The sequence below is a fragment of the Dryobates pubescens genome, chromosome 12 (genome assembly GCF_014839835.1).
Source record: "Dryobates pubescens isolate bDryPub1 chromosome 12, bDryPub1.pri, whole genome shotgun sequence".
Classification (NCBI taxonomy): Eukaryota; Metazoa; Chordata; class Aves; order Piciformes; family Picidae; genus Dryobates; species Dryobates pubescens.
In genome coordinates, this window is record NC_071623.1 from 2,795,485 (window position 1) to 2,811,790 (window position 16,306).

The window sequence follows — 16,306 nt, forward strand, 5'->3', positions numbered from 1 at the left end:
AATGCCTCATGCTTTCCATTTCTCACAGCCCCCTTCACATGCCTCACAAACCTGGAATTTCTGTGAATCCCACCATCTCCTTCCTTTTCACAGAGGCTGTCCCATAACCTTTCCTCAGCTTTTTATACATGGCTTACATACACATCTTACTGTTCCTGTCCGGTGTGGGTCCCCTTCTTAATTTGCCTATTGTCTTCAGATCTCTTTTTGAACACTTCTTCTCTCCTAGCTTTTCAGCTTTCATCACTTTCTTCTTTCTGAACTTCAGACCAACATGAAATGGGTTTCTGTCCCATGTATCCTTAACTTCTTTGCTTCCCACATACTCTGTTCAAAGGACTTTTAGGAAACAGAGGAGTAGAAATGAGAGGCTGACTGTGAAAAAACACAGGACTTTATGAGACTGAGCACTAAGATGACAGATGAAAGTCAAGGCTCCTAAGTGTAAAGCATTACATGTGAGAAAACTTAACATATAAAATAATGATTTTGGAGCTGACCATTGCCACCCAGCAACAAGATTTTGTGGATGTAATAAACAGTTTCAGGACAATATCACCTTGCTGCTCAGCAACAGGGGCGGGGGGGGAAGCATGCACACTGTTAGGAGTTAATAAGGAAGGAACAGAAAACAGGGAAAGAAGAATGTCATTATGCTACAGGAGGAATCCTTGCCACACCTTCACCCTGAATACTGTGTGGGCATTTGGCCTCTCATCTCGAACATGACAAAGCAGGACTGGAAAAGGTTCAGAGGAGAACAGCCAGGATAATCAGAGACATGGAGCAGCTCCCGTATGAGGAATGAGTAACTCAGGCTGAAAAACAGAGCTAAGGATGGGGCATAATGATAGAGGAGGATAAAATCTTGATGACATGTAATACTAACTAAAGATTATTTTGTCATTGAAGGAGGCTAGTGGGCAGCAGATTCAGAACTGATAGAAAGGAGACAGCTTAGCATTCAGCGTAGAGTAAGTTGTGGGTCTTCTTGCCACAAGAGATCATGGAGGCTAGCAGGTACAAGGCTATAATGGCTATAATTCAGAAATGACTAGGCTCAGAAATGACTAGGCACCTCCACAGAAAGAGAATCTATCAAGGGCTATTAAATGCAACAATATCACATCTGGCTCGGGAAGTCCTTGAGTTGCAAATGATTGGAAGCTGGAAGATCATGCTGGGGAAATATCCCTTATATCACTGCTCTTATATTCTTCCCTAGGTATTCAGTGTTGTTCTTTGTCAGAGACAGGATATTGAGCCAGATGGACCTTTGTCCTGACCCCGTGGAGCCTTTCCGATGTTCCTGTGTTTATATTCTTAACCGACGGTATGGATGCTCCTTGCACTTTCACCTTCCACTACACAGTGCCAAAAAACCCCTCCTGCCTACAGCATCAAACTGAGGCTGAGGAAAAAAAATACCAGTCCCAGCACCTCTTTGTTGAAAAAATGCTTCCTGGATAAATTTGAGTACTTGCCTACTCTTTTAATCTAGTGTCAGACCAGTGTCATTGCTGAAAACCCATTCACTCTGAAGCTCTGGTCACCTGAAACAATCTGTGCAACCTCTCCTCTTGCACTGATTCCCTATCTCTTTCTAAATGTTCATCTTAAAACCTGACTTTCTAGCCTGCCTTCAACCTCTCCATTTCTGTCTCTCCTGGTTATTGGTCTTATGACTGAATGCTTTAATATTTTCACCATGCAAGGTCTTTATGTCACTGTTTCATGTAATTTATACCTGTGAGCTGGAGCCCTTCCCATCTCGCTTTCAAGCACAGGCCATACACTGAATGGAGAATAGAATGATCCCCACCCCCTTATTGCTTTGGGGGTTTGGCTTTATTAACAAGGATATAAGCAATAAGAAAATAAAGTTCAGCTATTTCTAAGGCTTCTCCCTCATGACTGCTCAGCCAGTATCTTAAATGCCCTCTCCCCAGCAAACCATTTTTATCTCCCTTTTACAAAAGTGAACTAATAAGCCACCTACCTCAGTGAGTCAGCAGAACCCACTTAACCCTTTCCCAGAAGGGTCAAAACTGGCTATCAGGGTTGTTTGGCTCAGCCTTGTTATAGAACCATATTCTGCCCCTCGGTCTTGAATAATTTATCTGTGCAGCAAACCTAGATTACTGTTTAAATCAAAATGCTACCCAAACAAAGGCTGTGCTATACAGTGCAAAATGAAACCAATTACTACATCATATGATGCTCATCTTTTACAGTGTAAGATGCCCCCTACAGTACTGTAGAGGACAGACATTTCTGTTGAGAACAGTTACCAGCCATAGGAACTCAAGGGAGAGATTTTTCAAAGGGAGCCAGCCTTTGATTAAAAAAAAAAAGAGAAAAAAGGTAAATTCAGTGCCAGAAGGTATTGCACACTGCTGCTTTGATCCATCAACACTTAAGACCTTTTCTAGACTGAAACTGAAGCAAGCTCCAAACAGGCACGTGCAGAGTTGTTTTCTACAGAGCAACTTTAGCAGGGATGAAGAACAGAGGAAAATGCCTATCCTAGCACTCAGTGCACAAATCACCATAGAAGTCTCAGGATGTGGATCAAAGCCTGGGAGCCCACAGCTTTAAAAGATACAACTCGCAGAAGTATGCAGAAACAAGAGATGCACTCTAATATCTATTTCATTGTCGTGGAAGTGCATTACAAGCCTTACAGCATCTCTGGACACCTGGAGCATTAACCAGACCTTGTTCCTTCTGTACTTCAGAAGTGTAATCTGAGTTTACTTTTGAAAACCAAAAAAGAACACACAAGTGAAATATGTTCTTTCCCTTATTTTTCTACCTGTTATTGTTCAATCACTCGGCTTGGAGACTCCATTTACCTGACAGTAAGTATCTCTCATTTACTCTTGTCCTGCCTATTGGAAGGAGTCATCTTTATCTTCAGAGAAGCAGGGATAATGTCTAATCAGTGAGTTATAGTTGAGAGAAATTATTCCAAGCTTAGGAAAATTGGTAGCTGCATTTTGTTATCAGTAACCATTATTTAGATAGCATTGCTGATGTGCATGGCATCATACAGACAAGGACAAAGTCCAGTCCCTTGCCCTGTGGAGCTTGCTATCTGTCCTATAAAACTGACAGAGGGAGAGGTGCTACCACAATAGTAATGAGCTCTAAGCATCACAGTGGGAGGGAGAAGAGATGACAAAAAAAAGGCAAAATTTCCTGTGAGACAGCAATACTGCATCATCCCTTCGTTGCTGTTTACACTCAGCTATGCCAGAGGATTTTGATGTTTCAAAATACAGTCTGTACAAAAGAGGGAACACAGACTTTCAGAGTAGAAATCAGGAGAAACTGTCATGTTAAGGGTGTTTATAAGAGAGTTGAAGGATGTAGACTGGTGACAAAGAGTTATAGAATACAGAATTAGCCAGGTTGGAAAAGACCTTCAAGATCATCAAGTCCAACCTATCACCCAACACCATCTAATCAACTAAACCATGGCTCCAAGTGCCACATCTAATCCCTTTTTGAACACCTCCAGGGATGGTGACTCCACCACCTCCCTGGGCAGCACATTCCAATGGCCAATCTCTCTATCTGGGAAGAATTTCTTCCTAACATCTGCCTAAACCTCCCCTGGCACAGCTTGAGACTGTGTCCTCTTGTTCTGGTACTGGTTTCCTGGGAGAAGAGACCAACCCCCACCTGGCTACAACCTCCCTTCAGGGAGTTGTAGATGACAATAAGGTCTCCCCTGAGCCTCCTCTTCTCCAGGCTCAGCAATCCCAGTTCCCTCAGCCTCTCCTCACAGGGCTGTGCTCAAGACCCCTCCCCAGCCTTGTTGCCCTTCTCTGGACATGTTCAAGTGTCTCAATGTCCTTCTTAAACTGAGGGGCCCAGAACTGGACACAGGACTCAAGGTGTGGCCTAAACAGTGCTGAGTACAGGGCAGAATGACTTCCTGCTCCTGCTGGCCACACCATTCCTGATGCAGGCCAGGATGCCATTGGCCTTCTTGGCCGCCTGGGCACGCTGCTGGCTCATGTTCAGCCTTCTGTGAACCAGTACCCCCAGGTCCCTTTCTGCCTGGCTGCTCTCCAGCTACTTTCACCCCATCCTGTAGCACTGCATGGGGTTGTTGTGGCCAATGTGTAGAACCTGGCACTTAGATGTGTTAAGTCTCATGCCCTTGGACTCTGCCTATCTGTCCAGCCTGGCAAGGTCCCTCTGTAAGCCACAGAAGTCATGCTGTGGCAGGCCTGGCACATCACTTAACACAAGCTCACGAGGCTCTGCAGGGCGTGGAAAGACTTAAGGATCTTAACTTGGTGTGCTCAGTTCAGATGGAGCCTGTGCTCCTTCCAGTCGCTCTGAAAAGTGGGCTTTGTATCTCATGATACAAACAACATATTAAGTGTAACACACAACTAAACCTACCATCTTCTAACAACAAGCTTCCAAGTATCATATTCAGCTGGTGTATAATTTGTTCTTAGCTGCATGGTGCCTTGTACCAAGGCTTCAGTTATCCATTGTTTTATAATGAGGTCAGTTTGTGTATTGCTCATTTAAGTTAATCATGTTGAAAGGTAATGTATGGCAATCTGACTAGAGACATAAAAGCAGAATTAGCTGAGCTGTATACATAAAACAAACTTCATAATTCAACACTAATCCTAACCCTATCCATAACTCCACTTCTATGACTACACCAGCACATGATTTTTAGGTGGCTCTTAATATGACTGCATTTTCCCTTTTTGACCCAGAGTTATTAGCAGGAACCAACCAAAGTGGAGCAGGGATGACTCCACCTAATAGAAAGCAACGGTACCACAGGAATGCATTTGTTACTGCATTGAGCTTCTAAACAGAGGCATCTGCTTTGTTCTAGTATTTCACTTTGTTTCTGCTACTTAGTGAAGTGAAACAGTGCAGGTATTCCCTTGAACTCTCTTAGTTCTGTAGACATTTGTAAGACTTGTGCAGAAAATGAAGCCTACCTGGCAATATCTTCTCAGTGGTATAAAGTACAACTGATTAGAAGAAGCACATTCTTCAAGTTCTTAGAGAAGGCAGTTGGCTTCTTCCATTTATGATCAAAAAGATCCCAGAAAAAAATATGTCCAGTCTTTAATGAGACTACAAAATTGAAATAACCAAGATGGGATGTGATTGGTCTTTTGAATTGAAGTGCCACCATTACGTGCCTTTGCTGCTGAAACATCATCTGGCTCCTAATGACTTCTAACATTGTGTTCCTACATACATTGATCATTTAATACTAGCATCTTCTTTCTGACAAACCACAAACACTTCCAAAACTTGACCTCTTCCCTTTATCGCTTTTGATTAAGAAAAGAACTATCTGCAGGAAATGCCCTGCAAACCACAAAGGATTATCAGAAATATAATGATGAGTGATTCAGGAACTCTGTGGCTCTGCTTGTGTTCCTATAATCTGATCTTGGTCACTCTTCCCTTCTCCGCCGAAGCTTTTCCGTGGTTTCTTCTAGTCGGCTTCTCCAAGCAGCGATAATGGCATCGTCATCCTGCTCTTCTTCCGCTTCTTTACGCATGCTTCGCCTGTACTGAAAGAGCTGTCTAGATGCAAATCTTTCTTCACTTTGCTCCACTTTTGCCTCCTTCTTTCCATCCTCTTCAGACTTTGAAAAGCTCTGGGTGAACTTCCTCTTAGCTCCAAATTCTGACACGTCTGACCTGGCCTCCTCCTCACATGCCTCCACATGGTGAGATCTAACTCGACTCCGTGTAGCTGTTTCATGGGAATCAGAGTCAAAGGATGGTTCAGGTGTTTGGCTGAAAACATTCATCTCTGGGCTCTTTTCTCTGGAACTTGTTGTCTCACTAACCCTTGACCTTGTGAACTTATACATCTTTTTGTCCTCTTTTGCAGAAGCAGAGGAAAATCTTGACATGGTTCTCAGTGAATCTCCTTTTGACTCATAGGAAGAGCACCTGTCTAGCTCTTCTCTCTGGGTTCTGGAGAATCTGTAACTGGATGTTTCAGAATCCACCTCTCTAACTTTGGATGATCTACTATATTTCTCCCTAGCCTGCTCACTTTGTTCATAATACAACAGCGGTTCTCTTTCCGCTTTCAGGCCACTGAGCCACCTGGTAATATCAGTCTCTGTGTCTGACTTCAGCGCACCTGTGCTTGCAGGCTGAGTGGGCAGGTCAAAAATTGCTTCAGTTCTGTCAAGATCCCCTTGCAAGGGGCGCCTGGGGCTGTTTGTGGTACCCTCACTGTCATCTTCGAGTTCGTTTTCCTCCCCTTTGGTCACCTTTTTCTTAAATAAAGTGCTGCGCTTATTGTCGCTGATCACCTTTTCAACTTGATAATCTGTCATTTTCTCTCTCATTTCCATTTGCATCTCCCTCTCCTTCCTCCTGAGTTTCTTCAGGTCAACCTCATCAGCAAAGAGGCTGTGCAGCGGCTTGCTTGTCTGTGTTATCTTCGCGTTCGAGCTAGTCCTTTCTGTCCTTGTGCTCATTGCGCTGTTGCAAGACAGGACAGATTGAGACTCGATCTTGTGCACGTCCTGCCGGCGAAGCTGAGAGGAGGCAAGAGATGAGCCACTCTGAGCACTGAGAAGAGAAACCTTGTCATCATCTACACGCCTGCCAGGGTCTCCTGACATTACACTGGAGCCCATTGCAGATGACGGACGGGACAGCATCATGATCTCATTTTGCTTTTGGGCAATGGTTTCACTGACCACATTGGCAATCCAGTTCTGAATACTTGCCATGGATATTGTATCACCTGGGCCAACTGGGAGAGTGGGAAGTGGTATATTTGGCATCTGAGGCGGCATTTCCCCCATGCTGCTCCTGGGCTGTGATAAAGATGAATGATTCGTCTGCATGCTCAGTGAAGAAGCTGCATCCTCGGCACCGCCTGCCGAGGGGGCTGAGGCCCAGAAAGCTGAGAGCGGGATGCTCCCACTCACAGTGCTGTCTGTCTCCCAGCTGCACATGGACTGGCTCTCTTCTAAGATTTTCTTTGAACGTTCAAGGAGCTCTGCACGTCTCTGCTTCTTTTTAGCTGAAGCAGAATCCTCAGTTTTGGCAAACTCCATAAATTCCTCCTTGCTTTCAGTGCCCACCTTCTTCTGCCGCTTCATTTTCCAAGCCTGGTAAGCAGTCAGGTTAATATCTGACAAACTCTTCCCTTCTGTCCCTTCCCCACCTGCCTGGCTGCCATCTTCCGCTGGAGATGGTGCAGAAGATGATGATGATTCCAGATCTTTTTTGTGAAAGCCAAACTGGATCCTTTTGACCTTCCACCTTTCTAGAGGAGTCAGTTTGTCTTTGTTCTTCTGGCAGAAATTGTAAAAGGAGCTACTGTCCGAAAACACGCTCTCCTCATCCACATCCCTCTCCTTTCTTCCTGCTTCTGGGGATTGTCTCTCCCCACAATTTTTATTCTTAGAATGATACCTCTGAGCTGCTTCCTTCTCAATCTCCAGAAGCCTCTGGTTCCACATGTCCCAAGTGCTCTCTGAAGACACAGAGCCTGCACGGCTCCTCCTCATCCTGCTAAAGCTACTGGCTTCCAGCTGTTTTTTCAGGGTTCGGATCTCAAAACTGCTCACACTCTCAACATCACTGAATTCACCTGATGGGTAAGGTCTTCCTCCCATGCTGGAATCTGAATCATCCTCCCTGGGTGGCCCCTCCATTTGATATTTCTCATTTCTGCGCTGCCAGTCATGGATCCTCTGTTCCACATCCTCCTCAGATTGTTCTCCTTCCTGATCCAGAATCTTTGGAGATACTCTTCTGTGGTTAACTCCTGTTTCCTTTGCAGGCAGGCCTTCTTTCTTCCTCCATTCCTCATACAACTGCTCCTCTTCCTCCTCACTGATAAGGGTGGAGTGTTTGGAAACCCAGCTACTTTTTCCCACTGATGAAGAGCTTCTAAAACTACCCAGCAGGCTGCCAGCGTCCTCCTCTTCTGCTGTGATGGAGTGGGCTTTGGCTCCTGTAATGCTTTCTGAGTCACCAGCTCCAGACAGCTGGGAAGAAGGCCCTGCATGGACAACAGGACTCTGACTAGGAGTGACTTCATCATCTCCAGTATGTTCCAACTCTCGCTCCTCCAACAGCTGCTCGTTGAGCTCTCGTAGCTGCTTGAGAAAGCCATCGTTGGGGTAAATGGCACGCTTCTTTCTCAGAGTCATCAGGGCCTCCAGAATGGTCATATGGTGGTAGATCATCAGGTAAGCAGCCACCAGCACAGCCGAGCGACTGATGCCCATTTCACTGCTGACAAGGATTTTGCCTACAGAGATTGGATACAAAAGAAATTAGCTATTTCAAACAACAGAGAGAGGTTCCTCTGGCAGGTAGCACAAAAGCAGTCTCTGAATAATGTTAGGAATTAGAAGAATTAGAAGGGCAACAAGGCTGGGGAGAGGCCTTGAGCACAGCCCTGTGAGGAGAGGCTGAGGGAGCTGGGGTCTCTTCCCACCTTAGTTATACTGTGATACTGTGATAACTGAATTTTTCACAAGGCACACTGTAGGACTTACACAATTTTGCGTTAATTTGATTTCATTTCTGCCAGAATCCAGATCTGCTGTGTCGCAAGGCACGCACAAACAGTGACACACAGACTGGCTGGAGTCACAGCGTATCTCAGAACAGCAGAACCGAGCAGCTAGCAGAGGAGAGCTGATTTCGACTGACAAATTGATGCACAGCTGCTTCACTAGTGGGACTCACTGTTCTGTAAACAGCAACTGCAAGAGCTAGAATCAACGCTGAGGATCTCCATTATTTCATGGCAGGATTTACACAGAACCCATCTCTTGCAGGTTTAGCACACAATAATTGTTTCTGAAAGTCACTTTTATAGCAAATTACAGCTAAAGAAAAGCTTTTCACTATGAAAAGAGACCAAATGAGGTTTTGCTAGCTTGCAAATAACTGAAATGACTGTGTGAGATAAATCCAAGTTTAATCAAGCTGTTTGCAGTGCAACTTAATGAAGCCAGTATAGTCGCCACCTTTGTAACTGCTGGTGCTGCTGCCAGTATTTACCCAATGTAAAAGGTATTCCTACAATCCCAAAATGTCTTTTACACCTTTCTTACTATCAAGTCTCAGCTGCCTTCCAAGTGTTTTAGCAGCCAGTAAAGCATATTTAGCAGCTCACCAAAAGGGGGAGATCTCATTCCTCTGTTTTCTTTGAAGGCTCCTCTGCCTCTGGTACTAACCTGGGCCCTTTATGAGCCAGTTCAGCTCTCTAACCCAGTGGAAAACTACTACTTCTCTTCTGGGCTGTCATTTGTGCCGGGTTAGTGACTTGAAGGGATGACAAATGCCAGCAGCAGTAAGCATCTGTACTGTGCCAAGGGTAGCAATAGGAGTTGCAAGAGAAGAGCACAGATGGGTAGAGTGATGTTGTGATGTTGTTGTGGAGCTATTAAAATCAGTTCATCTGTTAAAAAAAACAACTTCTCACTTTTCTTCCTGTAGCTTCTGCTGGGGTAGAAGGTAAGTAACTTGCCTCTCCACAAAAGTTCAATGCACTGAGTGCATACATTTGAAGAATATCAGTGGTATCACTGATTGTGGTGGTCATGTTCATATTGAATTCCACAAAGATATTTCTAACTGCCTATTGAAGCTGAAACAAAATGACCAGTATGCACTGGAGGTCTGCAGAACAACAGCTGCCAGCCCAGCAAATTATACAGTAGCCCAAGTGTAGCCATCCAGGGGCTCAACACAGCTGTTTGCATTGTTCTACTAAATCAGCCAGTTCTTTTGTACTAAGCATCCTGGCAAAACGAAACCCACAGTGTACTGAAATATATCTATAGTGGCAGCTCAGGCTGGGTGCCTCCTGTTCCTGCCACACAAGCTTCATCTCCACTGTCCCAAGGGTCCAGCCCAGGAGGTAGACACAGGAAGCTGTGTATTTCATACCCATAATATCCTGTGCCCTATAAATCCAGCTGCAAAGTCTTTCCCTTCCTCTTTCTTCCCTCTCTGCTCCCGTGGGAGATGCTCCCCATTAGGTAACACTGGGGGAGTATCTCAAGGCCTCTTAGTCCTGGCTAGGCCTAATGCCAGGAGGAGAAGGGGGAGGGGCAGCCTCAGACCTGCCCAGCCTAAGCCCAGCCTAGCGGGGGAGGGGGGGAAGAAAGAGCCCCGGGGGGGTTGGGTATACCCTCAGGTGGGGAGAAAGGAAGTGCTGGGAGGCTTTGGGTGTGCTGGAGGGGACTCTGTATGCTTTGGGATTCTTTTGTCACTGTGCTTTGTAGCTTCTTACAACACTTACTGCTTTTCCATTTAAACTTTCCATCACTTCTGCAATCCATTTGTGTCAGTGTCACTCTTTTGCCCCTCTCAAGGGCAGGAGAGGACCTGCCTGGCCTCAAACCAGGACATATAATATCCATACTTAAAACATCTCTTTATTGGAGCAGGGCTTCACCTCTTTTGCAGTAGTAGGGTACTTGGAAAGCAGCAGAGAGAAGTGGCTCACAGGCAGTTTGAGTCTGAGGACATGGGGCTTGTAGCAGGGGCCGCTGGGCTGCCTCTTCTCACTAGTTTGCCTGCTCCTGTTTTGAATGAGGCATGGCAGAATTGGGCAAGAAGAGTTCACCGTGACTGGATGCAGAGCTCAAAGTATCTGCCTTCTACCCAGTTAGGAATGTGGCATCTGCTGCTTATCAGAGTAACCATTAATTCCCAAGGCTTTCTAGAACCACCTGCAGTCTTCTCCTCTTACCCCTGTACGTCAGCAGTGCTTCATCGAGGAACTCTGCAGCTGGGCGGAAGTGTTTGGAGATGTCCATGTCCGGAAAGTCATCCACTTCAATGCCCAGGTACTGGATGTTCAGACCATTGTAGAAGTCAGGTCCTGTGTATACTCCTGTGCCGTGAGCTGCGTTCAGGACGTGCGTGATCCCCAGTCTCTTCAAACGGCTTTTGTTCACTGCAACACTTCTTCAGAACAGAAAGAAAAAAGGATGTTAGATATCAGTGTTCCTATTTTGGGGAGGAAATAGGCTGTTTGCTGCAAGGCCTACAGAGCTCCCAGGCTGCATTACTCATCCAGCATACCGCTCCACTCAGACTTTAATGTCCTTTCAGAGGCCTATAGGTATTTCTTTCCAATACTCACTGGGAAAAGAAAATGAGAAACCTACACTCACCAGTAGAGCTGCATACTGAGTTTTCTCTCCAGCTTAATTTTAAACTTATCCTCCCCACTCCAGGTTTAGGCTGTTTACTTATTTCTCCATTTCCATCACAGAAAGAGAGATTGGCCATTGGAATGTGCTGCCCAGGGAGGTGGTGGAGTCACCATCACTGGAAGTGTTTAAGAGCCTGGATGAGGCACTTGGTGCCATGGTTTAGTTGATTACATGGTGTTGGGTGATAGGTTGGCCTTGATGATCTCAAAGGTCTTTTCCAACCTGGTTAATTCTATTCTATTCTATTCTATTCTATTCTATTCTATTCTATTCTATTCTATTCTATTCTATTCTATTCTATTCTATTCTATCCTATCCCATTCTATTCTATTCTATTCTATTCTGTTCTGTTCTATCACTCTGTAATTGATGCTTTACACTATATCCTCAGCTAATTCTGTCTGGTCACCTGCACCAGTGTCTGAGACAGCTGAGCCATTGTACAAAAGCCCTAATCCTTTCCACTTGGTATTTGCTACAGCATTTCTTTTTAAACTCCGTTTTGCATTACAAAAACTCAGTCCCAGTTTCAGGGCAAAGTCCAGAACAGTGTAATTTGGGCTCATTTTCCTTTCCCTCTCCTGTCAAAGCATCAAACAACCATAGGAAAGCTGTTCATTCTATTGAAGAAGTACTTCCTTTTCAGCATGCAGAGATCTTTGTGAGCCAGATGCACGTAACACATATTGTGCCTTCAGTGGTTCCATCCGACCCTTCACTGGGAATCTTGTGCAACTAGGTGACAAAAGCTGACACTCACTTTTCTGCTATGAAGACATTAGGCCAGACTTCATCCACAGCATCCCTGGGGGTCTCCAACCTGTCCTTCACAAGTGCCCTCTGCAAGTCCATCACACATGGCGTGTTAAACAAGCTGGTGTCATCAATCTTTTCCTTAACTCGGTTGTACAGGTCTTCCACCATCAGCTGCTGTGCAGACTCTAACATCCCGGGACACACTGACTCTACCTTGGTGTCCTTTGTCTTCAGTTCTGGAATAAACTGATATTGTAACTATAGGCATGTAAAAACAACACAAATATACAAGCTGGCATTTGTTCCTGGGACAACCCTTGTGACTTGCTTTTTTTTCACAGTGACATCACACTGTCCTGTCTGCAATGTGTGCATGCACACATTTATCCAGTAGCCTCAAGGTAGTTAGTAATGGGAAGAGCATATTGCACTGTCCTCTCAGTCCAGAGACCCATACTGGCCCAAGCCCTGGAAGTTAAGGTCATACCCATTCTAGCTCCAGAAGAATGCAGTCATTCCCTACAGCTTCCTGAGGAGGTGCAGAGGGAGAGGCTGACATCTTCTTAGGATACAGTGATAGGACACATGGGAATAGTTCAAAGCTGCACCAGGGGAGGTACAGACAGGACATCAGGAAATACTTATTTACCAAAAGGGGGGTCAAACTCTGCAACAGGCTTCCTAGAAAGGTGGTTGGTGCCCCAAGCCTGCCAGTTTTTAAGAGGTGTTTGGACAATGCCATTAATAATGTGCTTTGATGTTTGGTCAGCCCTGAAGATGTCAGACAGTTGGACTAGATGATCGTTTTAAGTCCCTTCTAACTGAAACTAGTCTAGTTTGATGCAGTGAGCAACCAGAAATCAAACTGTAGTCACCACTGCAGTCTGTTATTCTGCCACAGACTCTGTGCACAACTTAAGAGAAGTCACTAGACTTTCCTGTAAATTGTTATTTGTGTTTTTCACCTCTGTTTCAGGTTTCTCATAAAGGTGTTTTTATCATCTTAGGATATCTGAAGTAGAAAGGCAAAATAAGGGCAACTCAAGTCTCTATTACTTACATAGTTCTTTTATCCTTCCTCCTCTTACCTTCATTGATTATTTGTTTGGCAGCCACAGCAGATGACAGATGGATTGGCTCCATGAGGATGCTCTCTGTATCAGTGTCTGATATCACTGAATACCTGCCAACCAACCACACTGCCTATTAGGCTAATACTCTCCACAGAGATTCCATCCCCAGGACTTCAGCTCTTCTCACCCATCCCAGAAAACAGAAGCAGGGGACTGGAGCAGTGAAGGTCCTTTGGTGGTAGAAGGCAAGCCCCAGCTCTTCCCCCAACCCTCACCCCAATCCTGCTCTCCAGCATGGCATCACAGGCTTCAGACATGCACTTGGTGTACAGTTTTTGCAGGATTCAGACAGGTCCCATGGGAAGAAGCTATATTGAGCTGAAGGTGTAAGAGAATGGACTGGTGGAGGAGTTTTTGGGTAGAGATCAGTGGCTGGTTTGATACTGGGAGAGGCATAGATCACAAGGAATAGTCTCCCAGATCACAAGGAATAGTCTCCCAAGAAGCAATCACTCGGACAGACATCAATATTGTCCTAACTAGAATTTAGTGAGCAATTCAAAACAGATTATGCTGGGAAACTGTCGTGGTGGGAGCTTTATTTGGTTGGGGTTTTTTTGTTTGGGGGTTTTGATTGGTTGGTTTCTGGTTTTTTTCTGTTAGCTCATTGCCTACAAGCATCCTTTGAGTTATCACAAGCTGCAATGCAAGCATTAAAATTGAAGCCCATGAACCTCTCAGCACTCAGTACGCTGGTCCCTTCATAGCATGAGTCTGCGCTCAGTCACTCCACTCAGTGTTGCCTAACTGCAGGTCAGAAGCAACTATGAAACCCACCAACACCTCTGGAGGGAGTTCTTCAACACACAGCATGATTTACTTAAGTTTTTGTGGGGCAGAAAAGGGCCACAATCTTGAAACAAAGGTATTTCCATTTAGGTCCACCTGTACAGTCCAAGGATAGCTTCTCTTATTTAGAACATCTTAACAAAGTATTTTCAGAGCTTTTTCCCTGATGCACATCCTTTTCATTTCCTTCCAAAGAGATGCTACAGATCATTAGGACGTTTGCTGCCATCACAGAAGCTATCTAGTAATGCAGGCTTACATTACTTGCAATACACTGGTTTTGTTTAAAGCAGAAGAGGGAGGAGGGTGACTAATGTGCAGTCAGGGTACAGCAATGTGTCTGGAGAGCTAAACTGCTTTCATTCTCCAGAATCTAAACAGAAGCCACAGACATTGGAAACCACTTAATGGGCTCATCTAAGTCATTTAGTTGGGTTCCAGCACTTGTCAACCATGACTGAAAGTAATCCTTTTCTAGGTCTTTAAAGGAGTTTATGAGATGAGCAAGGGGAGTCTCAGTCTCATTTACAGGAGCTGACACAAATTTGCAGCTATGCCCTCCCTTCAATTCCTTTTACTGTAAAGGTTGACTCCAAGCTCAGTACAAAGATAACAGTTCATAATAATCTGCCACCATAGTCTCAACACATTTTATCTGTGGCTGCCCCAAGCATCCATGAAAGACACAGGTGCAGAACTGCCCAAGCCTGGATGCTTCAAAGGCCTCATTCTGGTTGGGAAGGACCTTGCCATTGTCATCATTGCTTTTGGCACTGACAGCAAGGAAAAAAAGGAGAGAGGAAAAGAAAAAAAGGGAGAAAGGAAAGGGGGAAGGGAGGGGAAAAGGGAGAAGGGGAAGGTGGAAGTGAAAAGGGAGAAAGAAGGGAGAAGGGGGAAAGGAAGGGGAAGGGGAAAAGGGAGAAGGGGAAAGTGGAAGCGAGAGGGGAGAATGAAGAGAGGAGGGAGAAGGGGGAAAGGAAGGGGAAGGGGAAAAGGGAGAAGGGGAAGGTGGAAGTGAGAGGGGAGAAAGAAGAGAGGAGGGAGAAGGGGAAGGGGGAGGGGGTGGGAAAGGGAAAGGAAAGTGGAATGGGAATAAAATGGAGAGGTGCTTCTGTTCTTTTGGGGTGACTGATTAGTAGTAGGAGAGTGATTTATCAAGTTCAGTGCATATTTTTACTTTGTGTGAGCTCTACTAGTAACCTTCCTAAACATTTTTTAAACGAGTGCATGAAATAAGCACTGTCTTCATTTTATTGCAGTGCCCCACACAGAATAGGAAACGTTTCATAACCTCCTACTTATTGAAGGCCACATAGGCCTCAAACTCAATCCCTGCTCTCTGCCTTCAGCTAAGGAACCTCAAAGTGTACAGAAAGCCCTGTGCAGCATTTTGCTTTAGGAGAAAGGTACAAAGAGATGTATTTCTCCCTTGTATTAAGAGAAAACACATCTAACCATGCTTGTTTAGCTTGAGGTAGCTCAATTTCTCCTTGCACTGTGACAGCCTCATGCTCAGTGCCTGAAGCCTGTAGCCAAAGATGTTTTTGAATCAAGCCCAAACCCAAAGACCCTCAGTCTTTCTGGGGCTGAGAAAGGCCAATACAAACATTAAAAAATTCACAGGACCTTAGACCGAAAGACAGGGATGAATTTGGGAAGAGCTGGCGTCCAGATCAGAAGTTTCAGTGTGGGGGTAGCCATGAGAGAATGAGGGAAGAGCAACACCACCGCCTCATTCTCCAGCTGATCCCCGCTGTATGTGCATACACTCTCAGCAGGAGCGACTAATTAGTGCAGGAGTCCTGTCTCTGCAGTCTCCCTCCCTGCTGGCACACTAACCCCAGCCTCAGGGAGAGGAGGGAAGCCCTGGGCTCCAGGCTTGATCCAAGTGCCCGTGTGGAGAGGAGGCGGCGGAAGAAGAGGGAAAGCACACTGATCTGCGGTGCGGTGCCAGGCGGCCGCGGCAGCGCCTGCGGCAGGCGTACTCACCGGCTGGGCGAGGGGCTGCGCAGATAGTGGGCCTGCACAGCCTTCACGTCTGGCCCCTCACCCTCCTCATCCGGCACTGCCAGTTCGCTGTCGGAATCTCTGCTGCTGGCCATGGCAGCTGCAAGCGGATTCTCTGGAAAGGGGAGCAGAGCAGGAGAGAGTGCCTTAGGGAGGTCCACCAGGAGACCAGCAGTGGCAGGGAGGGTACAGCACAAGGGGGATCCCACTTATTTCTTTCACAACCCTGCGAGCAGCCCTTGCTACGAGCCAGCTGCAATGGCTCCTCTGCCAGGGTGCCTGCTGTCCCCGAGGCCTCGTGCAGCTCCCTGGCTGCTGCCCAGTGAGTGCCATTGCCCTTCTTGACAGTGAGTAAGCATGCAGGAAGGCCAGGAAGGAAGGGGTGGTGGGGCAGAAACT

The 16,306-nt window shown here is 45.8% G+C and overlaps 1 protein-coding gene across 1 annotated transcript; it reads right to left on the reverse strand.

Annotated features, from left to right (window-relative positions):
* Window positions 1–5,202: 5,202 nt before the first annotated feature.
* On the reverse strand, window positions 5,203–16,009 carry STYXL2 (serine/threonine/tyrosine interacting like 2). Its single transcript, XM_054166108.1, has 5 exons — window positions 15,890–16,009; window positions 13,067–13,161; window positions 11,983–12,214; window positions 10,754–10,971; window positions 5,203–8,293 (listed from the first exon to the last, which is right to left on the reverse strand). Exons 1-5 carry the CDS (start codon window positions 16,000–16,002, stop codon window positions 5,454–5,456), a joined length of 3,498 nt encoding a protein of 1,165 aa, XP_054022083.1. The 5' UTR covers window positions 16,003–16,009; the 3' UTR covers window positions 5,203–5,453.
* Between the last annotated feature and the right edge of the window lie 297 nt (window positions 16,010–16,306).